Source organism: Aquila chrysaetos, chromosome 15 (genome assembly GCF_900496995.4).
Source record: "Aquila chrysaetos chrysaetos chromosome 15, bAquChr1.4, whole genome shotgun sequence".
Lineage (NCBI taxonomy): Eukaryota > Metazoa > Chordata > Aves > Accipitriformes > Accipitridae > Aquila > Aquila chrysaetos.
This window is the reverse complement of record NC_044018.1, coordinates 5,565,031-5,588,774: the sequence shown is the minus strand read 5'-3', so window position 1 is coordinate 5,588,774 and position 23,744 is coordinate 5,565,031. Positions and strand designations below refer to the sequence as shown.

At 43.2% G+C, this 23,744-nt stretch overlaps 1 protein-coding gene and 1 long non-coding RNA gene across 3 annotated transcripts in view; both read right to left on the bottom strand.

The window, feature by feature from the left end:
* Positions 1-8,422: 8,422 nt before the first annotated feature.
* On the bottom strand, positions 8,423-16,125 carry LOC115351420. The gene is made up of 4 exons (XR_003926799.2): positions 14,461-16,125; positions 13,061-13,385; positions 11,209-11,393; positions 8,423-10,043 (listed from the first exon to the last, which is right to left on the bottom strand). It is a non-coding gene; the product is annotated as an uncharacterized LOC115351420 (long non-coding RNA).
* A 1,909-nt stretch (positions 16,126-18,034) lies between these two features.
* The window catches only part of CDC5L (cell division cycle 5 like), a 36,149-nt gene continuing 30,439 nt past the window's right edge, over positions 18,035-23,744 (bottom strand). For both annotated transcript variants that reach the window (XM_030037798.2, XM_030037799.2), the window contains exons 15-16: positions 20,291-20,503; positions 18,035-18,542 (exon numbers count right to left, since the gene is read on the bottom strand). In XM_030037798.2, coding sequence (XP_029893658.1) covers positions 18,438-18,542; positions 20,291-20,503 — 318 coding nt within the window. In that variant the 3' untranslated portion in view covers positions 18,035-18,437. The remainder of the gene's footprint in view (positions 18,543-20,290; positions 20,504-23,744) is intronic.

Sequence of the window (23,744 nt, the reverse complement as noted above, 5' to 3'; positions counted from 1 at the left end):
CTCCCTGGGCAAATAACACGCTGCAAATTGCACTCCTTGGATCTAAGGTAGAGACTATCACCTCGGGAGTGTGGTTGGGAGGGCAGGATCCCCTCCTGCCCAGCCGTGGGCCCTGCGGCTGCGAGCAGGAGCTGTGTGCTGTCTGGACCGAGGTGTCTAAAACCACATGCGAGTGCAGACTTCCCCTGCGAAGTTCTCCCCAAAGACTGCTCGGTGGTCGTTTGGCCGGGATCCCTATCTGCTCCGTCAAATCCAAGGTTTTGAAGGCGATGCCTGAGACTGCCGGATGAAAAGATAACAACTAACAACATTCCCCGGCTTTAACTGAGTTGCTGCTCAGCCGGGATCTGCTCAAATTACTTGACATAGCCGCTTCACCCCAAATGTGCCCAAAAAACTGAACAAAAGCTTTTGCAAGCCTGGTCCCTGCCGTGCACGAAGGCTGTACCTGCAGCACCTGAGCCACACCGCTCGGTGACAGCCACCTCCGCAGCCATCCTGGAGGGAAGCAGCACTCCCGTCACATTCATCAGTTCATAGTGAATAAATATAGTAGCTCTGTGCATCATTCACCTAGTGGCGGGCTCTTTTCAAAAATTTTACAGCTTTTTTTTTTTTTTTGGTAGTAGGAAGCGTCCTTCGAGCGAACATAAGACCATTTGATGTTACAATAAACCATTCTGCTGGCTCAAATCAAAGATGAGGCACCGAGGTGTTGTAAAAATCTTTGAGTCAACGAAAGACAGCTGGTTGAATCATTTCCCAGATTTTCATATGACTCATAAATTTGTTACATAGTGAGGAAATTCCCTGAAAGCTTCTTGGCAGGCACTACCAGTCTGACCAGTAGCTAAGAAACACATAACCTTCCAGTTATAGAGGGGGAGCGGTACGGGGAGGAAACAAAGAAGACTCTGCCTTTGGGTTTGAGCGTGGGGTCAGTTGAAAATGCATTCCTGCCACCAAAGCCAGAATCCTTCTGCACAAGAGGCCAGATTTAAGGGACAGCTTCTCAGTTGTAATGCATACGTCCAGAAGAGTCTGCCTCCTCCCTCTCTCTGCTTCCACCTATACACCCGACCGCACGCGCGCGCAGAAACACGGACTGCCAGACTCCGCGGGGACGTGGAGGTGCAGATACCTGCGTGTCAGTCGAATGCGTGAAATTAGACCTTGTCGCTGTTAACCAAGAGCATGACATTCGGTTTCATTTCTTGACAGGCAGCCCAAAGCCCGTCTTATTCAGGCATCTAACTAATGGCAAAATTGTAGATGTTTCCATCACCAAGATCCACGTTTCTTTGGGTAGTTAATGGTGAGCACCTTTGAGAGCCTCTGAAGGGAAAAGCCTGTCTACTACCTTGGGCAGGTACGTTGGGTATTTGTGTTTTGGGCTGTTGTGGGTACTTGTGTTCCCTGCAAGACTTTCAAAGGCTTTTTTCTTTCACCACTGACTCTATGGGGACAGAAATGGCTTCCTTCAAGGGAACCAATTAATTAGACACCTATAGTCTTGGCACAGACTGGGGCCTCAGTGATGTGGACCTCAGCTCCCTGACGTAGTCCATGCCAAATTAAGCAGTGTGAATAAATCCCAGTGACCATCTGTGTTAACGCAAGCATTGGGCCAAGGTCTTGCCTGGCACCTCAGAGACCTTTTGAGCCTGGAGTTTTCTCCATTACCCCAGAAAAATGGAGTGCTGGTGTTGCTGGTGCAGACATCTGCGTCTGAATTACTCAGTTATCCCTTCTTCATGGCCAAAGGAAAGGAAGAGCAGGTTCCTCTCATCCCGAGTTATTGAAGCTCCATGTGATCTCTGGTATCGTACAGATAAGCTCACAATAAATTTTTTTCATGTCCCTGTGATATATAAAGAATAAAACAAGGGACACATTGTTGAAAGCTGTGATGTAACTTTATTAGTACCTCTGTAATAAGACTCTATGATGCAGCTTTTGGTTGTTCTGTTGGGTCTCTAAACTCTGCGCCTAGTTATCTTTTGAGGAACCACCAAGGCATCTGCAGGGCTTCGTGAGACAACCTCTTGTACAGCCTGGGTGTAAGCGTGCTTCTGTGCTGGGGTTGTGCCTGTCCCGGGCTGTAGCAGAGAAGCCGTGGGGCTTTGGTGTGTTGGCAGACAGGTCATCTCCGGGGGGTTCCCCGTCACTGGGACCACGGGAGGAGTCCATAAACCAGCTGCAGCGATTGACCCCAGCGTGTGGGCTGGGTGACGGGAGTGAGACGGTGCCCAGGTTGGTGAGTGTGAAGATGATGAGGGTCACCTCGCAGAGACTTGGGGACCACCAGAGAGACGTGGGCTCCGGTTTGGGAACTGTCGGTTCAGATGTTTTAACTAGTGCTTCAGAAGCTGTGTGACCTGGCAGTTTGCCCCATGGAGGTTGCACGCATTTAATTAATTTATTAGGTAAGTCAACAGCCAGGGACAATCATGTATAAAACTCCCACCAAAGTCCCAGTGCGTGAGCACACACAGGCTCATGCACATTTAATGTAACGCTGCTCCCCGCTCCCCAAATCCTGCTGTGTTTAAAAAGGCCAAAGGAAACACAAATGACATTTTGTTTCTTCTCTGGGAAAAAACACTTGCAAACTCTGACCAGCAAGAATGGATTGCATTTCAGGGACTTGTTTATTCATCCAAAGCTCAAAAGATTTAAGAGTTTAAATAAAATGTCTGAATGAGGCTCCGTGTATGTGAGCCTCTGAAATGCTCTTTTTAAGAGACAGACGTCTGACGCCTTGGAGGAGCTCCTCGGTGGCAGAGAGGGCTTTAGCGACTTCAGTCCTGTGCAATTAAAGCTGATCAGGGCTTCGGACTGGTTGACAACATAGAAAATCATGCCCAGTTCAGCCCTCCAAAATGCTTCTCCATGTCACATATTTGTCACAGCTTTAGCTTCAAATTGCAGCATGAAATATACAGCCAATCACCAGGTTTAGGAGTAAAAATGTTCCTAGGAATTCAGAAAGTTTACCAAACCGTTATTCTGACTGCTTTCCAGATTGAGTCTTTTTTTTTTTTTTTTCTCTCTCTTTCTTTTGGTTGCTTTAATTTAGTAGAGGAAGTGAAGGCAAATAGTTTAATCATAACCATCCCTAGGGGCAATTTAGAATCATTTTCTCATTAGTGCATATAATATGCAGTATAAGTAATGTTCAATCAGATGGTTGCTACAAAAGCCTGTGCAGACACTGAAATGAAATGCACTCCAATACTATGAATAGCTGAATGAGAATAATCTTGGGGTTTTGTATCTTGCTTCTTTGTTGGTGGGTGAATAGGATTTTCCCCCCCCTTTCTTCTCTCTCTCTTTTTTTTTTTTTTTTGGGGGGGGGGGGGGGGGGGGAATCAAACTTTCTTCTACATAGTAAAATCAAGTTATAAAAGTGGAGGGATTCCAAGACTATTAAGGCTCCAGGGAATTCAATCACAGACAGCCAAAGGCAGGAAGTATTTGAAGAGGGAGAAGAAAATAAAAACACGAGGGAGCAGGAAATACGTGCTCAATAAAGATGACTTAACTGGAAGACATGTGTCACACATCCTCAAGAAAGGTCCAACAGGAGTACCTGAGGGTATTTTGGAGGAGACAGTAGCTTCAAAGGTTTCTCCTCCCTCAAAAGCTACTCAACCTATGATGCATTTAGCCCATCCCCAATTTCATCATACCACCTTGTGTGGGTGAGGCTTAAAGTCAGATCATGGAAAAGACCCCAGTTAAAAAGCAAGCTATGAAGATCCAAGATGGTGGGGCAGGAAGCTCTTGCACCATCTCTCCTGCCAAAGCTGGCCCAGCATGGGATTACAGCCCAGGGTATAGATGGGTAGATAAGCAAAAGTAAAATGCCTAGTACTTGGATGGCCAGGCAGCTCAATGATTGCCCTATTGCTCCTATCGCCTGGGGTGGGCTGCTCGGTGACAGCTACGCCACATGACTGGGATCTCATGGATCATACCGACCATGATGGGAAGCCCAAAGAGCACTGCCTGTGATTTCAGCACAAGCTGGGAGCTGAGGAAGGTGAATGCTTTCCTTTTCCTAGAAGAAGAAGTCAGTAGGAGTCCTAGTTGTCTGCTTCTCTCTGTAGTTCTCATGGTGTGCTCAGGGTGGTACCTGCTGGCTTTGATGGACCCTGGCTGGGAGAAGGGCAAACTCTGGGATTTCCCGCTTTCCAGCTGGCCCCAGGGTGGTGACTGGGATTGGATGTTGTCTCTTGGATATCAAAGCCTCTGCATAAAAATGTAGTGGCTTCACTGGCCTGTTTTTTATAGGTTGGAAGAGACACGAGTGTTGCTCCCAGCATCCACAGAGATCAAAGGTACGAAATAGGACTCCATAGCAAGGGGTTTTGCAGATCGTTTTTCAGGATCATTCAGTGAGGGTTTGAACCTCCCAAGTTTCACTTAATTCTTCATAACTGAATAAAACCAAAAATTCAAAGTGAAACTCAACCCAGAAATCCACGTTCAGCTTGGTTTTGGATGGAAACCAAAGGAAATCATTTAATCCCAACATGGTTTCCACCAGAAGCTCTGTATTGGTCTGGGTTTGGTTGAAACTCAGCTTTTGCTTCCCTTTGCTGAACAGTTCATGTAAACTATGGGATAAGAAGAAACAAATTCAGGAAATACTTGTGTATTTTCCTTTAACGGTTTAAAAATATCTTCTGAATTCTATCAAACACATCAGTTTCATGAAAATCCAGGAAATACATCAGTCCAAATTCTCTTTAAATTGGAAATAAGATAAATTTGTCACTGTTTATCTTCAACACAAATACAGATATCTCAGCACTGGAAGAACTAGGAATACGTAGCCTGCAAACTTTTCCCATAGGTAGAAAAGAAGGCAACTCCAAAATAGATCCTTTGTTTTGATAAACAAAAATGAAAGGCCTAGACAACGCAATAAACCAGTTTTTCCTCTCACTTTTACAAAGTTTGAAGGAAGCAAAGCATCACACTGCTACAACAGATTTGCAGGATGTTTTCTGAGATTTTAAAAATTATGGTATTATACTAATGCCCTATTGTGCAAGACTTTGAGCAACTAAGGGCAAGTCTAATTATTGTCTTATCTCATGGGTCATTGCAAGGAAAACTCTATTAAATAACAGTGACAGGATAGTTCAGATAGCATGTTAGTAGTTAGTAGTAGGTATCGAAAATGGATGTTTCTTATTTTAGGACGTGCTTGTATGTGTCATATGAGAGACTCTCATAAAACGGCAAGTTTACTAGACAGGCTTGTCTAGCTCATATCCGCTAGACCATGAGAACATGATGCTTCATAGGAAGGGACAAGAAACCATAATTTATGCTTATGGGATGAGCAGTCCTGTGCAGAAGTATTTTGCTAAGCCATCAATTAGGGGTTGCTTGAACTTGCTCCTCTGAACTCACGGGTGAGTTAGTATCAGTAATCTGGACTACTACTGTAAATTGGTATTCCCCTTTAGGCAAAAATACTTGTTTCCAGAGTTTTGGGTGTGATTGTTATCCCGTAGGGAGTGCTGGGCATCTGCAAGCTGCGTGCAAGGCAAACTCACACCCCGGAGATATTTCATAGAAATCCTGCTCACTGACTTTTTGGTTGTTTCTCCTCAAATTCCTCACTAATATATTCTCCACTAATAAATCTTTTCATTGCTCAACCAGCTCTGTAGAAAACAAAAGTACTGTTGAGGGAGTGTTTGATTGCAACATCTTTTTCTGTAGAAATAATTACTAGCCAATAAAGTTGGAAGGAGCTTGACGGAATTAGATTTTCCACTGGGATTGGGTGCTTCCTCATTGGATCTTCTTGAAAAGACTCAATTAATTTTGCCTTTGCCATGATTTGATTAGCTCTTGTTTCACAAGTGGTTGAGCTTCAAACCAGAGATTTATATCTGTGCAGTTAACCTGTGTAATAGCACTTGTTGCTCCTTTTGACTTTATTTAATACATTAAGTACAGTACATAAGAATATTTTAAAGACATGGAAAAAAGCAGATATAAAGAAAAGACTTAAAATACTGACTTGCACACATGATGTTGTTGTGCTTCTCTCCTTACTTTGACTGTATGCAAGAACCTAATGTGATTTGGCCTCGCCATTGTCAAAACATACACAGATTAATTACCGCGGCCATTTGTTCTGTTACAAAAAAGATAAAAATAACTCATGAGTCATGACAACAGCGAATATTGTGGAGCCAAATTCAGCATTCCTGTTTGCCATTTTCTAGCCTCGGCGTAGAAGAAAAGATGTGATTTTGAGAAATGACCTGACGATATCTTCAGTACCTCTGCAGTTTACACAGCTCGGGAAGTCAGCGTCTGCCGTTGTCTTTAACGACATGCAGACGTGGTTCGGGAGGAGGGTGTCCTGCTGCAGGCTGTGGAAATGGAGTGTTGCTGGATGGGGCTGGGAAGGCTTTGTGTACATCGGTAGATATGGCTGCAGGCCAGAGCCATTACCTTAAAACACGTCAGGATTCAGAAGGAAACCCAGTTTTGCTCAAGCAGAGTCCTTCAGCATGTTCTTGACATTTATTAGCGTCTGGTCATTGAGACCTGACCACATGCTTAGGCACTATGTGGAGAGGACCTCTAGTCTTAGAGTGAGTTTTAGAGGGTTAAATTTCATCCCACCATGTGGGATAAGTTCCCCCATGTAGGGGACATGAATAAGAGTATTATTTCCCATTTACTGGTATACCCTTAGTGTTTCTGAGGTTTCCCACCCCTGTATTATTAACATGGACAAGGAGGTGGACTTCACTTCTGAAGTGTTTTCATGGCTTTAGATGAACACCTTTGCATGGGCAAGAGGCCACTGTGGTCTCCCAGGGAGTGTTGTCACCGTCTTTCATGCAATCTTAGAACTTCAAACCCAGCAGTGATGCTGCCCACCGAAATACCAGTTGACGGGTCTGCATCCTCCTGCCACAGGCTCCGTACGCTGATACAGAAGGAGGGAGGACACAACGGTGGTCCTGCAGCTTAGCGCCAAGGGGCTCCTTGGCTAATGGTGGGTTTGCCAAAAACCAGCACTGGTAATGCAAGTGAGCCCCATCTTCTCTCCGGCAGGAGAGAGGGAACCCGCTTAATTGGCTCCAAATCTTGGAATATTTCATGAAGATTTGGGTGCAGGAGGGAAGAAATCGGTCAGCTCTCAGGTAGAGTGAGAGCTCTAAGAAAATACGCTGGTAATATTGGCAGAAAAAAGGAACATTTTAAAATGTGAGCTAGACATGCTTGAAACCATCTAAACCCTTTAGACCATGTTAGAAAAATAATTCACTGCAGTCCTTTGCTTCAACAGTTGTAGCTGTTTCACTGTGGTAAAAGACCATCTTTTAAGAGAGATGAGTCTATCATGAATTAATCATGCTATCCTACTTGATAGTATTAGGCTGTGGCTGTGCCAGCATCTGCTGAGATGGTCAAGGGCTGTTTATGGCTGTTCCCTCGTGAGGGAGGCACGAGCCAGCCCAGGGAGGATGGGTTTGGGTCTGTACATGCTGGAAGTGATGGCAGTGGGATGTGTAATGTGGCTCTGCAGCCCACGGGGTAGGACGCTCAGCCACGAAAAAGGGTCCCATCACCTTGTCACCTTTTGGGCTGAGAGAGCAGCTGTTCCTTGCCAACCTTCCATTAAGCAGTTACAGATACAACACAGGGCCACGTGTCACCAGTGTGCTGGACACAGAGGTCTGTATTGTGCAGCTGGTAGGATGCTCCCTTAGCACCATCGATTCCCAAGCTTTCCTTAGATGTTAGCAGGGGCCGGGGCCAATTTTTAACACAGTCATCATTCTGGGAGAATGAATTTAATAAGGGTATGGCCATACCCCACCTGAGGGAGATGGATAGGCATGGTTTAGTTTCCTGGCAGAGATGTGGCCATGCACTGCAAGGATGACCCTGTAACCTCAGTAGGGCTGGCAGCAAGCAGCGAGCAGCTCTGGACTCTACACCCAGGTCCAAAGACTGCTCAGATATTTTTCATTTAACAGTGAAACAAAGGCAAACCCAGCCAGAGTCTGCTAAACTCTTCCTTGAAGTGCTCCCGTCTGCCTGGTCCGGGGAGGCGGGAATAGGAGCTGAGTGCCTTGTTGCTACAGCGCAAAATTGGGCAGCTCCTGGTCCAGGCATTGCTCCCCAGCAGAGAGCTATGGGGATGAGTCTCTTCCAGCTGAGGCTGTCCCTCCTCTTAGTTTTTATTGGGCCAAGTGCTGTGCCGAGGAGCTTGAGCCAGAGATGGCCAAAGACCAAATATGTCACCTGAGTCCCATCGTCTCTGGGAATGTGGTGATGCCAGACAGAAGGCATTTGAGGTCAGCCCTGCACGTGTGACATGAGCAGAAAAGCATCAGGATGCACTTTTTTTTTTTTTTTTTTTTTAATTTCACTGGCACACATCTCGTGTGTCAGGTCATTCCTTCACACATACGCATGTGTGCACTTCATTACAGCCCCTTGTCTCCCTCCCTTCCTCCACTTTCCCCGCTTCCCTGCAGTATCCTCCTTCCACCCTGGGGCTTGGAAGCTGCTCTCAGCCTCTGCAAGAAAACTGCTTCCAGCTGTGGGCTGTGACAGGCTCTCAGCATCTGTGCAGCTGTTCTTAGGCTTCTGCTCCCTAAACCAACAGGATGGGTGGGGAAAGGCTGATCCTTACCGCTGACTGTCTTCAGGAGCAGTTACCCGAGCCTGAGTTGGGAGGTTGCCTTTGGACACTGCCAGCAATAGGCACAGGACCCTTCTGACAAGCTAAAGCGATGCACAGGGCTACAAGAGCGAAAGGAAGATTTCAGCAAGGTGGGTCGTAGCAATCTGGTGTCATCCACGTCATTAATGCAAGACGGGTCTAACGGCTGCTTGGGGAATCTCCCCTTCTTGCGGTGGATTTGGCAAAAAAGGATTTTGTATGTGCTGTGCCCATGCAGTGGGAAGCCCTGTCTGTGGCACGTGCTTTCTCCCCATTTGGTTACCTTCTCAACCCGTTACTGACTCGGTCTGGTTGGATGTCAAATACCACCAAACTCCGAAGGAAGCTGTTCAAGCCTTGTTACAGCATTCTCTCTGGCTTTGATCATACGGCCTTGGATATTCAGGCCACTGCAGATCAAATTTCTCTGTCCGAAAGGTTAAAATTCCTATGAACCATTTCAGCCAGTTTCCTAAGGCAACTTTCCTTTTGTGCCAAGGGCTCTTCTCAGCAGTGTCCAAGCAGGTTGGGTGTCTGCTTCTCCTGGCAAACAATGGGACAGAGGTGCTGGTTTTGTGTTCCTGAATACACCAGAAACAGCCTAACTAGACTGGGTGAGATCAACAGAAAGACCTTAGCACTTGCAAGTGGGACTTGCCCAGAATTTAGCTAGTTTGGCCCAAAAAACTCTCTGCAGTCCTTAGGCCCCCTCATTTCTTTATCACAAACGTGCCCAGAACTGGCCTAGGCTGGAGGCGTCTTTCTAGTCTAAACACCACCACGATTTGCACAAGCCAAAGTGTCCCCAGAAGGGCCAGGTATGGTATAACCCAGCCCCCAGTTTAGAGTTCAGCACAGCATAAGTGGCCATGACTACATTCATTCTTACGCTTCAAGACTTTTGGAGGCACCACTCAGTATCTCTGCATCCAAAGGCCAAGGAAGTCCTTTAGAAAAATCTGTCCCTTACAACACCAAAGGGTTGGCAACCTGCTGTCCTGCTGAAGAGGCCTTCCCAATGGGTAGGTAGGTGCCTCCCAACCAACTGGCATCTCTTGATCAAGTCTCCATCATCATTCGCGGTTGTCTTTTACTTCGTATTTCCAAGACACGTGTCCGCCTGGCTCAAGCTTTTGCTGTGAACCCTTGTTCTTCTGGCTGATTCGGCACTTTCTTCAATTACTGTCACAACCACCCCTTGCGTGGCCGCATCGGCTTGGCTGTGCTCCTGTGATCACTCATTGCTGCTGGAACAAGGGAAGGCAGACAGACGTTTGCGCATTTTCTGGTGATGCACAATCTGCGTCCTGTGGTCACTGGGTAACTGTAAAATTAAAACAGATCCTTGCTGTTAACCAAAAGGCATTTGCAAATACAAGGAAGTGAAATACAGTGCTGGGGGGGGGGTGTTTTGCTGCTAACAATACATTCTGGGACCTGCTAGGAAATTGGATTTACTACTCTATCCTCGCCCCCGTGATTAAGTTCACCCCCAGTTTAATGTTATTTAGAATTAAGTGGGATATTTTATGTTGATGATAGGTTCAAGAACCTTTTTTTTGCCTCAACTTTGGTAGTATTGCCATTATTAAGAATGACACAATAAAACCCACAGAATGTACTACAGCAAGCATGAAATACATAAAATACATAAAATACAATTCTTGAGCCTCCTTTCCTTTCTGTACCATGCTTTCATGAGGTAGAGGATGGCCAGCTACTGCCACCTTCCTATCTAGAGACCAGGCAGGAGGCTAGAGCCAAAAAATTCTACCTTCACCGGAATTCGGATGCTTTCCAGGCACCATAGTGATACCGGATGGTTGATCTCTGGGACTGGGAAAAGTGTCACAGAAGGTCTGGACCTTCAGATTCGTAACAGTGCTAGAAGGTTTCGCATCTCCTCCAGAAAGGCGCTTTATCAGGCAGAAACGACACTCTTGCATGACTAAACATCTGCTAGCACAGGGACAGAAACCGGCTGGGGCCCTCTAAAGCAATGACCACCCATTTGATACAAAGGGTGAAAACACCCGATAGGCGCGAGGAAGAGAGGCTCTGAGAGGTGCAGGGTTGGGGCTTTCCTGGTCTGGAGAAAAGCAAGGTTCATGCTCTGCTCCGAGTCACATCTTCAAGATTTTTGCTCTGGCTCCCTAAGGGAATGATTCAGCTCTGACACAGCCAGGGACGGCGAGGCTTTCCTTCTGCTCGCCCAGTAACCTGTGTCCCTTCTCCTTTAACTGCTGTGCAGGTTGGTGACCCTGCAGGACTCAGCTTGGCCAAGCTGCAAGTGGTGCAGGTGTGAGTTCTGTTAGGATGCTGGTCAGAGGTGCACATGGCCAAAAGAAAAACCATGGAGCTACTACATGGTCATGAGGCAGATTTCTGTAACACCAGAAAGCCTAAGGCTGGGTTTAGACATGTGAAGATGCACCACAAAGCAATACCTTTGGGACGTAGCCCACAGAGCTGAGACCTGTCAAACCCACCTCTCCCATTTCCCCAATCACCAGGCGATGGTGCGGTCAGGGTATTTGAGCCATCTTCAGCTCATCAACAGTGATGAAAAATAAGCAGGTTGATCATGGCTGGGTAGGTTCTGTGCTCAAAGCGCCTTCACTCCAGGTCAACAGAGTGATTTCTGAAGCATGTGGGATCCATCGATGTCTGAGAGCTGGGGGACATTAATATTTAAGGAACTCTCCCCTCTTCTGCCAAAGGACTTACTTGTTTTCCTCTAAACTTAAAGCAAGAAGACTAGCATTGTCTCTTTTCAACTAAAGCACCAGGAAAAAAGGGAATGAAAGTCTTTGAGGTCACTGTTGTAGCCAGGATGAGCTAAGGACATAGAAGCAGCATGGTTGGAAGGGAGAATATCTTTGAATAAACCAGCTGGAAAAGGGAGGTGAGATTCTAGTCTCAGAGTTCAGGACTTCATGAATACCTGTGTTCTCCACCCGTATGGTCTAATAAAGACCCTACCTCTTCCCAAGCCCTTGAAAGCCCTTTGGTAGGTGCACAGACCAAGGAGGGGCACGCCTGTTCTGTGCCAGAGATTGATTTGGTTGAGTTCGAATTAAGAAAGAAAAGTGGGGGGACACAATCTATGGAATAATTTAACTTCTATTTATAGTCATTTTATGGTCTGCCATGCAGATTAATTAATGTGGCCAGTAAACTCACTCTTTTTTTAAGATCCAGCTACAGTGATGGTCCTGCCCAAGCCCTAAGATTATTCATGAACATTAATAGATAAGAGAGAGTCAGCTTTGAAATCAATGCTTTACACAAGGGCCAGGTATTATGCAAGATCAGTGCAATAATTAGTTTAAAAAAACCCAACTCATACAGTTTAATTACTCCGGGGTGCCTTTGTGTCTGAGGTTCAACCAGTGGATTCAGTCCTTTTAATCAGAGTTAGTTCTGGAATAGATTTTGCTGTCCATAGAGCTAAAAACATAATCCTGGCTGGCTTGCTCAGCTTTATTAAGCATCTATGACTATTTTTCAAAAGAGGATCTCTTTTTTCTCCTGACAGAAAGGCTCATCAAATACAGACAGGAGAGAAGAGGAAAGGAAATCTCAGCTTCATTGAAGTTGAAGCCAAATCTCCCATTGGTTTCACTGGGGCCACAATCTCACCTAAGCTGCATAACATGCTTTAAAATGCTACTGGCATGATAATTACACAAAATAGACTCCACATTTCTTTCTTGGGAGAGGAGAGGGAGTGGGAGAAGAGGGGAACCTAACACACACATTTGTCTGATCCTATGAGGCATTTACCTGTAGCATGTACTTGGCAAACGATCTGATACATGAACTGAATAAATAATAAAATAGTCTGTGTTTCCTCGTGTCACAATTCATAAATGCTTTCAATGTACATAAATGATCTTAAAAGAGGTACTTGCATTTCCTTTGAGGAATCTTTAAGGAATCCAAATACATCAGAACCACGGTTGTAACTTGGAAACCTGAAAGTGATCTAATGAGGCAGACCTTATCTAATCTGATATATGAAAAACCTTTGACTTTGACTTGAAAGTGACATTTTTCTAACCCTGACACTAAGGCATCTCTTAATAAATTGTAAAGAAAACCCAGAAAATACCCTCCAACAACTGGCAAACAATCAAACCCACTATGAGTAATCATACCAGCAGCAGAAGTAATGCTGTAAAACAGCATTACTGCTTGTACCCACTTCTTTACCTTTTCACCTACTGTATGTATCACAGTTATGCCTGAGGCAGCACGAATTGGTTAAACCACCTCATTTAAATACATAAAAAAAATTAATGAGCCATAGGCTAGCTGGAGGGGAGAGGAGAGACTTACCTAATGGCAGTGCTTGCATGCAACCAAAAAGCGAATCTCCTCTTTTTACCCACTGCTACTCCCCTTTGCTTCAAAGTCATTAAAACCCTGATTCAACAAAGCGCTTAAGAGACCATGTTGAACTTTTAAAGCGGTGGAACAACTCTATGTACTTAGTGGAGATACAGGGATGGATTGGCTTACATAAATGGTAAGCACGTCTTTTAAGTCCTTTTCTGAATCAGGGTCTGATCTCGCTCCCATGTGAGTTAACGTGAATGCAAGTCTTCAAGACCAGCAGAACCAGGTATTCTGTTGTTCGTAAGCAAGGGTATAAGCTGGAGTCCTAGAAAAGCAGAAAGTACAAGTCTGGAATCAGTTACAAGGACACTTTGCTTTTAGATGAGTATCTGGCTATTTTTCATCATGCATTTCACTCAGCTAAGAAAACGGGGGGAAATGCTATTTGATACTTCACTTTTAAATCCTGCTTGGAAGACAGGTGTTGCTTTGAACCCACGGTATGGAAGATAACTGCAAGCTGGATTCCTGAGATGAATGTGAGGCAGATTAAGTCCAGACCACAATAATGTCATCTTCTCCAGCAACTTCACTGTCCTGGGATATCGAAGGCAAGCCAAAGTTCACACACTAGTTTAAGATACTGCTAGTTAGTTTGCAGCCAAAATAAAAAGTTCAGACATGGCTTTTGATGCATTTTATTTAGAAATTTATGATCAGGCCATGTTTTCAAAAAGCAATGAATCTCCAGCATTTATCATCAGGGGCTCAGATCCAGTTGACTCAGTTACTGAGCGCCTAATTGTGGGTAGTTGCCTCATGTTAGCTACTTGCCTTGGAGCACTGCAGACCATGTTTCAGTCACTTTAAGCAGACAGTGAAGTGGGACAGCCTCTGACAGAGGCAATTCTGCCCCACTTCCACCTTCACTTCTACTTCCTACCTTGAAAGTTGGCCCAACCGACGCCTGTACAGGGGACTGGACAACCAAGCCAGTTTAACACATCTTAAACCAAACGTGGCTGCCCCAACGCTTGCACCAGCAAACCAGGGTGCAAAAACAGAACAAGCAGCAATGGGCAAAGACAAGATGGGATGCTCCTTCTGTTGGCACTGTAAGTCTCTACTTAAGGAAGCCAGAGAACTACAGTGTATCTTGGCCATTGCTGGCTGGAGCAACTAATTACAATGTTAGAACAGTGTTTATTTCTCTGGAGATTTGCCATGTTTTGAAGAGCTGACTCCAGCTCTGTTGGATTTCTCACAGGGAACTTCCTATGCCTTAGAAAAGTCTCCCCCTTAACTCTAGCTCATGCTTGATTTTTGTTATCTGCCGGGTATGGATGAGACGTTCAGCCGTTATAACTTAATGCTGCTGTCCTATTAGCTTTCCCAGGTACCTGAATCCAACTCAGTTGAAGTAAATGACAGTCTTATCAACTCCACGGACTTTGAAGCAGGCTCCAGCTACAGGACTGATCCAATAAGTAAACGCCAAGTCTGATTCCAGGAAGGGAGGAAAATCATCAGCTGAAATTCTTTAAAGACTTGCAGATATATCTTGGCATGCTAAGTGGAAATGAAGGAATTTCTCAAGGAGAATGTTAAGCAATTCTCAAAATAATTGTGAAGACACACAACACAACCCCCACCCCACCTCTGTCAGTCACGTTATGGTTTACCCACCGCAGTAAGCTGTTAACTAGTTTGCACTGTTTGTGGTTATACTTACTATTGTTCTTGGGAATAAAGACAAATTAGTGGCTGGCTTCAGAAGTTTAAAGAAAAGTTCAGTGTCAAGGTGTGCTGGTCACTTGTGTCCACCAAACATCTGTATTCAATTACTAAGCATTTTGGAAAGAGATTCAGGGAGCATTGTTTCGGACATAAACTGGGCCTAAGCCCAAGAAAGAGATCTAGAAAGCCCAAGCTCCATCACCACCTGCTGTTGGAAGCACTGACATCTACCAGCATCCAAACTTGGTTGAACAAACTTCCTAAGCACTCCAGTTTAAGCTACCACACCTGAATTCCTTGATCTTGGGATGTCCTAGCCAGTCTCTGCTGCTCCATTCACATCCCTATGGATCCAACAGACACATGCAGAGAGCACCCAGTGTGAAGTTTGAGGGGTGATTTCAGCAGATCGAAGACTGACTGCCTTAGAGCGGGCACTGAACCTGTGAATGATACCCAGGACTAGCAACCTCAGACAACAACATCTTATGCATCTGCCCGTGATAAGTTACTGTCCCACGGCATTGAAATACTTCTGGAAAAGGAGGCAGGAATGGTGCCAGAGTCACACCTCTGTCAGTATTTTGTGTCTGCAAAATAAAGGCCCAAAGCTCTAGTAGTAGTTGTCTAGGATAAAGTCAAGATGGGGAAGAGGGAGCCTCTATAGCTTAACATCCCCTTTGCACTTTCTGTGCTCTGGTCGCTCCAGTCCTGATTACAGCAGGGATCATTTAGGACCCTCAGTAGTACCTGACATCAAGCCTTCTCCAGCACTCCTTTTGAGCTCAAGAAGCACCACAGGGCCTTGAGTACCTTCTGAACCAAAAGGGTCTCTCCCTGCCTCACAGCAGTATTTCTTGGCAGCTCAGGGAAGGTAAAAAGCCAAAGCAGGGTACAATTGAGCTTTAAGTAAGGCAAGAGACTGATTCATTAGTTTTCTTTCGTTATTGAGATAGGCAGAAACTTCAGGACAAAAACTCTGACTAGAGACAGGGAAAACAGTGAACTCGCTTAAGCGTTGTGTAAACAAACTGAACTGGAGAAAAAACTGAACAAACCTCCTGCAGGTACCTTTCAAATATAACCACCTCATATCTGCTGCTTTGCACACCACAAATGCTTATCTGCCTCAATTAATGATTGGATAATTGTATGCATTTCAAGGAAGAAAAGAGTCTTTCGTGATTCATCAGTCCTTCTGAATTTGCCATTAAAAATATTTGCTAAGGCAGAGTGTTTGAATACCTGTCTAGCTCCAAAGCTGTCAAAAATACAGGAAACATCAAAGAGGCTCTGCTGCAGCCCTAAAAAGAAAGGAAATAATTGTAGTTGTGGTATTGGTAAACCTACAAGGGTTTTCTGTTAATATCTCTAGCTACCACACAACCACAAGAACTGTCATGATATGCATTTATATGATTTTTCCTTTTGGGTATAACCATCCAAGCTAAAATACCCCATATGCTAAAAGATTGATGCTTAATACTTCTTTCCAGATGTGCTCTGGTTTAGTTAAATATTTAACACATTTTTAGAAGTATGTAGTGTATAATTGCATTAATACTTCAGAAGAATGATATCCTGGTGAGTAAAGGGAAAGATATTCCAAGGCTGGCTGCGTATCTACTCCTGCTGGTGATCAGTAGAAATCAGACAGGTTGCCTTTAAAGAAACTCTCCGATTATCATTGACCACCGCGGATGGCATTTAAACAGCTACACAACCACAACCCTGACAGCGTCCCCCAGTAATATTCCCAAGGCCGAAACAAAGTGACATTCTGTAACATGGTAAAATTGCAAACAGCGAAGTCCTCATTTAAATTCAAGTATGTACAAGCAAAATTGCATGATACATGCAACTGGATGTATTTAATTGCTGAATTCTGTGCTGTTAACAATACAGTATTGCTTTTTCCCTATGCATTTCCACAAACAATTGCTCAAAAGACCCAAAGTGTAAGAGCTGGAAATAAGATGGATCCCTGAAGAACTGAACAACACCTCCACACAAATAAAACATGAAAGCAATCCTCTAATGAGATGCCTGACTCTGGCAAATACATGTATTAAAAGCATTGGGAATAGCTGACAAAATTTTAAACAGTAACACCTAACTCCAGTGTGGTCTGACTAAACAGTACTCAGCGAAAGATTTTGGAAGAAAGTACCTCAATGAATAGGAAATAATGCATTCACCCCTTTCAATAATCCCATCCTTAACCTTCAGAAGAACAGTCAAAGCAGGGAGAAAGTGAAAACCTGTTGAGATGTGGTGAGAGGAGAGGAGGAGTAAATAGGGAGCTTTTCTCCACCCCACTCCATGGCTGCGCTGGGCAACAAAGCATGCTGAGTAACCAACTCCCAGGGAGCAACAGGAACTACTACCGAGGATCTCAAAAGTACTATGTGCTCAGGAGGTACTCCATACACCCCTAAACGATGGCTTGCAACGGTGACCTCGTGAGATGATGTGTCCGTGTCTGCAGTAGTAAACTAACCGTTGACAGCATGCTCCCAAGCACTCAGGCTAAGCATAGACACATGCAATTAAGTATCAGGGCTGGCCACATCCCCACTGCTTATTGAGCATTCTCCGTGTCCCTGGCCCACACTAATTCACAAACCGTGACCTGGAGGTGCTTTGAAGACACCAGTTGATCAGAGCCAGAACAGAGGAAAGGACAATTCTAAAAACTGAACAGAACAAACAACTGAGTTCCAGTGTTTGTGATGTGGAAGACATCGACATAGTCTCCCCAACAATCAACCACAAGGCCTGGGCCAAGGCAGAACTGTGATGTTACCCAAGTCCTTCAGCCCACTGTATAAAAGTGAGCAGAAAAAGGTTCATCAACCAGACGGAGGGAACATGCATTAGACACAGAAGATTTTAAAAGCATTAATACTTAGAAAATTTAAGGGTATATTTTCTGCTGAGATCTATGGGAACCGTTAGGCTATGCTGGGTGCTTTTATAAAACTTAAACCTACCCTGTTTCAGGATGGTGAAGTTATGCTTACTGCCAGTATGACCATTTGAACATCTTGATAAAAATGGGAGTGTTTAGTCAAATGCACAGAGAAGAATCGGGAACAGGGTATTACATGGACCACAATTATCCTGCACAGGTCCTTCCTATTACAAATTACAGTCCTGGAAAATGAAAGCAGCAGCAGGGGAAGGGAAGAAAGACAATTTACCAGAAACACAAAAGAGGCCTGGGGTAGGGGAGGATTCAATTTTAGTTAAAAGACGGGTGTTTTATTTCTTCATTATTTTTTAACATTCCAGGTTTATTCAAAAGACATTATTTTGCACACATGTATCTTACACATCTTAAGACTGATAAAACACTAGGAATAATGTGATAACCCTAGCAAATGAAGACATGGCTAGAATCATAACAGAGTGATATTTTTTTTCTTTCAATAAAATTTTGGACATTTTAATCCAATTTTTAATACTGGCTAAAGCCATTCATACCTAGAGCATTTGGAATAGTCCATTAAAAGAACAAAACTTGACAAGATGCAAACAGCAGACTAGACTTGATTTCTGCAACTGATGGCAAAAGCTGCTGGAGAAGTATCTGTACACTTCAAAAATGTTACATCAGTGACAAATGGAATTTTGTGCTTTAATACTTTGCTTGAAAAGTCTCTTTGTCCAACATGAAGTCAGCAAATCTCTGCTGGAGCTCCTTTTCTCTCTCCTGCTGTCGCTGCACATCTTCCTTCAGACACTGTAAGGAAAATGTAATTAAGCAACCAGTCAGTTTTTCCAATAGTCACACCCATGAAGATCTTTACCAAAGGTTATATTTTAGCTCCTTCAGAGGAAGGGGTCAGAACTGAGACAGGACATTGCTAAAATTACTTATTTTAAATATAAATGTAAAACAAAGCAGTTGATGTAGAGTATCAGTATCACAGTTATCTTACTTCAAATGTCAGGTATCTTACCCTGGTTTTGACAGCAGTTAATATCAATTTCTTCAAAAGGAGAGATTTCAAATTGGAAACTTGCCACAAGCAGTGCACTGTATTTCACAGTTATCCATGGATTCTTCCATGAGTTTGTTCAAAACCTTTTTCGGGTAACCCTCCTAATTAACCCTGCATCCTGCAACAAGGCCTTCCACAGGCCTTCTTCCACTAACTACACAGTGCATGAAGGAGAACTACTGCTTGTTCTAAAACTGCCAGCTGCTAGTTCATTTGATCTCCCTTCACTCTTCTATCAGAAGAGACAGTAAATGGATCCTGAGGATTAGCCACAAGTAAAGTGCCATTTACTAAAACCAGGTGCTATTAGTAGCTATTTAATATATTTTTACTGTTAACTTTCACTAAATCAATTAATCACTTCTGAGTTTGTTAACACATCTATCAGCATTTCTAAACTGTCTTCACAAAATCATTTTTAAGAACTGATGTATTTTATCTTTTTTATAGAAAGTGGTTGAGAAGATTTGAGACTCAATGGAACCCTCTCTTCTGGAAGAAAAAAAATTAAAACAGAAACCGTGCTCAGATGAGTACTTATTTCTTGGAAAGCAAGCCTGGCACTGGCTCAAGCCTAGGACTGAGTCTTGGTTGAGGGTTGCCTTGTTAGCTGAGTAGAGAAGAATATCCTGGAGATCCTTAAACTAAGAACAGTGGCTCTGAGACATTTTTTTCAGGTATATCAGTGTACCTGTTTCTGCTAGTTCCAGGCTGAAGTTAAGGCTGCTTAAGAGAAAGATACCTTCCTCCTCAAAGCCATGCCAACCAGTTAGAGGCTGGTAAGGCAGGCGGTGTTATTCAGGTGCAGTGGTCCAGATCACACGTGCACACGTTGTTAGCCAGCAACAGGACTGCAGGCAAATGGCCTGAACTCTGAGGATGGCTCAGAACTTTTAATTACAGAACAACTGCGCAGCTTCTGAAACGGAGCACCATGTTTAAATCAGTACAATAACCCCATTTCAGTACTGGCTTTCTACAACTCCAGCCATCTGCAAGTCTGACAACAACCCCAGCTTCAGGGAGTAATACAATCAACATGTGAAAAAAAGGAGAATCTCTTGTAGTATATACCGGCATTCGGTCCACTGACTTAAGGAAGTAGGAGGCTTTACACAAGTTTCAGATCTACCCCAAGTTCTAACCGTAATTAAAAACAAAACAAGCCAAATTAGGATAGATACAGAACTTCTGCCGATACGCATTGCAGAAGATTAATAAAATAAACCACACAAGGAAATAAAATAAAAACAAAGTTAAAGAACACACTAGTAGATTAGTCCCAGCTTCTAATATATATCACAGAATGTTTGATTTTGAAGTGAACGGCAGAGGAGTCTGGTAATAGCCAAATGTATAATTTAAGACCACCATTAAAAACTTGATACAAACTCAGGCTGTGAACCTCAGAGCCCATGCATTGTAAAAACATCTTTTCCACAAAGTGCCTGTATTTGACCTAAGGTATTACATTTAGGAATCTCACCTCCAGTCTCCGAGGGATTGCAGCATCTTCATGTTTCTTCAGTTCCTCAAAAGTACGTAGCTCCAGATGTGCCTGTTCGATTTGGTCCCACAAATCATTCAATTGTTTGATGAGGCCCATTGCTCGAGACTGATAACCACCAAGCAAGATCTTCAGCTTCTTCTCCATCTTGGCAGCCCTCTTTGCTTCAGTTGTCATGTGACCTCTGTTTATCTGTCAGAAGGAACCCAAGAATTATTTTATTTATCCAGAACTCAAAAGTCAAGAGGAAAAAAAAAAAAAAAAAAAGTAGTAAAAATATATCTGTGGAACTGTATCGAATTGATTGAGTTCTTTGATTTCTACTAACAAATCATACTGTACATCTTACAACAACCTAGATTTCTGGATTAAAACCTTTACAATGAAAAGACATTATTCCAGGAGTGAAGTCCACTAGCCAAAACAGGGGTGATGACACACTATATCAGCACAGCTTTACAGACAGGAATTGTTGCAGTTGCTAAGCTAAGTAAGCAGCCAAGTCACATGATAGCTTGCTATGCCACATCCCACTTACACAGGAGATGTTCTTCGCCTTAGTAAATGAAATTAAAGCTACTATGTCCCCCCTTTTCAAAATTACATTCTTAATCTGCAAAAACAGGTACATCTTTCAGTCCCTGTTCCTATCCCAACAGGATTCATCTAAACCATATTCCATAAAGTAAAAAGGCAATCGGGAACACCAAGAGAGCTCTGAATCTGTCTCTCTGTTGCAGAGAACCATAATGAAAACATTTAGACTGGTCTGAGTGGCAAAGGAATGGCAATGTTTGGGCATGGAAGCACTGCAAGGAACAGCAGAAGGACTATTAGAACGGTAACTAAATCCTACCACGCATCTGCATGCACTTTCTCATGACAGTCACATCAGGAGACAAAGCACTGAGACTAAATCCTGATAACTCACAGAGGTGGGACAAGATGGAGACAGCAACTACTGTCTGCTTTTAAGAGGTATGAAAGGCAAATAAAATAAAAAAAAAAAAAAAAGAAAAAAAAAAGAACGCATGGTCACCATCCCAAGAAGAACCCAGGTGCCACGATGAGAACTCAACAGGTGGTGACCCTTCACTCCTGGTGTCATCATAAAGCATCTCAGAAAGCCTGCTTGGATTCAAATGTCTTGGTAGCTGAGTGCTGGACAGATTACTTGATTAAGTGTTCAAAGCCAGGTTGGATGGGGCTTTGAGCAACCTGATCTAGTGAAAGATGTCCCTGCCCATGGCAGGGGTGTTGGACTAGATGATCTTTAAAGGTCCCTTCTGACCCAAACCATTCCATGATTATGCATCTTAGTGTTTGTAAACATGTGAGTATGAGACTGCAAGTAAGTGAAATTGGTTTTGTCTCAAAATAAAGCAACCTCACCCATCTGTAAGATCTCCCATTCACCTTTACTACTTTGCTATAACATTGCAACATTATTACCTCCTGAGCCATACCAAAAACCTGGAGCTCCCAGCTAGCCTCTCTAGTAACACACTGCTGTTACACATGGCTTTTCCCTTGTGGATCTCACAGCAAGAAGGTAAGATTATCTTTAGGTAACAGACAAATGCTAAGATAACACAATGAATCAGCTGCCTAAGGTCAGTGGCAAAAGCCAGAAGCAAACCCCCACAATTTACAACGCAATAGTTTACACAACAGATATGACAAAGTGATGAGTTTAAAATGTGGTATCTAAACCACAAAGCAATTGGCATATTAGACAAGAAGCTCTCCTTCCTGTATCATTCTGGTAAGCACTACCTGTTGTGCCCTGGATTTAGAAGTCTTGGTTTCCCCAAAGTTGTCCAGGTCAGTCCTCTAAAACCATAATCCAGACATAACCCATAAACAGATGACTGATACAAACTACAAAATTTTGCCAACTGGGACAGAACACAAATAAACAAGCATACTCATGTTAACATGTTATAAATGTTTTATATAACATTTATAAATATCAAAGGTAACAGAAGGCTTTGCATATTTTTATACATGTATTGGGTGGGGCAAAATTAAATGAGCAGTAAAAGCATGAAATAGCCATCAGCATTTTTAAAGCCTGATAGACGGCATCAAAGAAATCTTTTAACACTGAATCACAAACCAACAAATAACACAGGACTATACCACTGAGCAAAACTGTGGAGACGTATAGCATTTCACATCTCTAAATATGGACATAAGGTTCTCGGTTGGGTTTTTTTATGCTACTTCCTTTAAAAAAAAACAAAAAACAAAAAACAAACCCTTTTTTCAAGAAAGCATTGTGTGAAAGATACAAAACTCAACAAAAAAGGAATCAGGCTTCTCAGATTTTTATTTTTGCCACAGTTAAAAATATATTAGTGCAGCAGTTAAAGAAAAACGTGTAAGTTCCTCAAGTGTTAAAATACAAAAGCCTAACTTGAAACCACAGTGGCTAAATCGCCACCTATCCTTGCCTCGCGTCTTTAAAAATGAAAGCTTTACTTGTGAACATTCTTACATACAAAGGAATTGCCACTGATCAAACAAAAAGCAGAAGCTTTTCACTGCTTTGAACCCTACAATTACCCAAGATATCATCTTTTACCACGGAAACTAAACTCCATTGATTGGCAAGGAAATACTTTCTGATCTGTCCTTCACAGTGGTGACTACAGTCGCCCAGACAACCCTAGCCACTAGGACTAGCGCAGCCATCACAGTCTTATGCACCAAGCTATTGCAAAGTTCATTTCATCAACCTTTCAACTGTCCAACTTTTTTGAAGTACATTCTATTATACAGCTGCATGTTTCTGTAAACTGCCCTACTCCGTAAGAATTTACTCACTCATTTAAAACAGTTTTAGTAGGTGATGCAGAGGTAAACAAAGTGAATGGTCAAGGGAGCAAACTGTTAATGGGTGAGTGAAAGAGAAATTTGACTTTCTGAGCTGTCTAGTTTGCTCCTGGGGAGAGAGATGCAGACTGCTATGCTTTTCAGATTCTGTTTGCAATGTAGACTTAAGCTATGCCCAAGGTGCTTTAAGCATACAGAAAGGCGCCTCTTTTTCAATATTTATATAAATCTAGAGAAAATTAAATAAATAGATTAGGGATTTGTGAGGATACTCTCTGATGGAAAAGTATGAAAGCTTTAAATGTCTTCACTGGTAAATAATATGCTATTACTGCAACAACAAATACAGCTGTGCGGTAAATGAACTATTTTCCAATTACTGTTTCTTGGATGAAAAATGTGTGTTTAGAGCCACTGACATTTAGAGATCATGGAATAGATGGATGCACAGGCAAACAGAATTTTGTTTGTAACAGAGGTCTAACGTAACAAAGATCGATTGTCCCATGTTGTTTCACAGCATTACAGACAACACAGAGCATGCCTGGTGTGAAATCAAACTTCAATCAGAATGTCACTTTTCTAGAACAGGTCA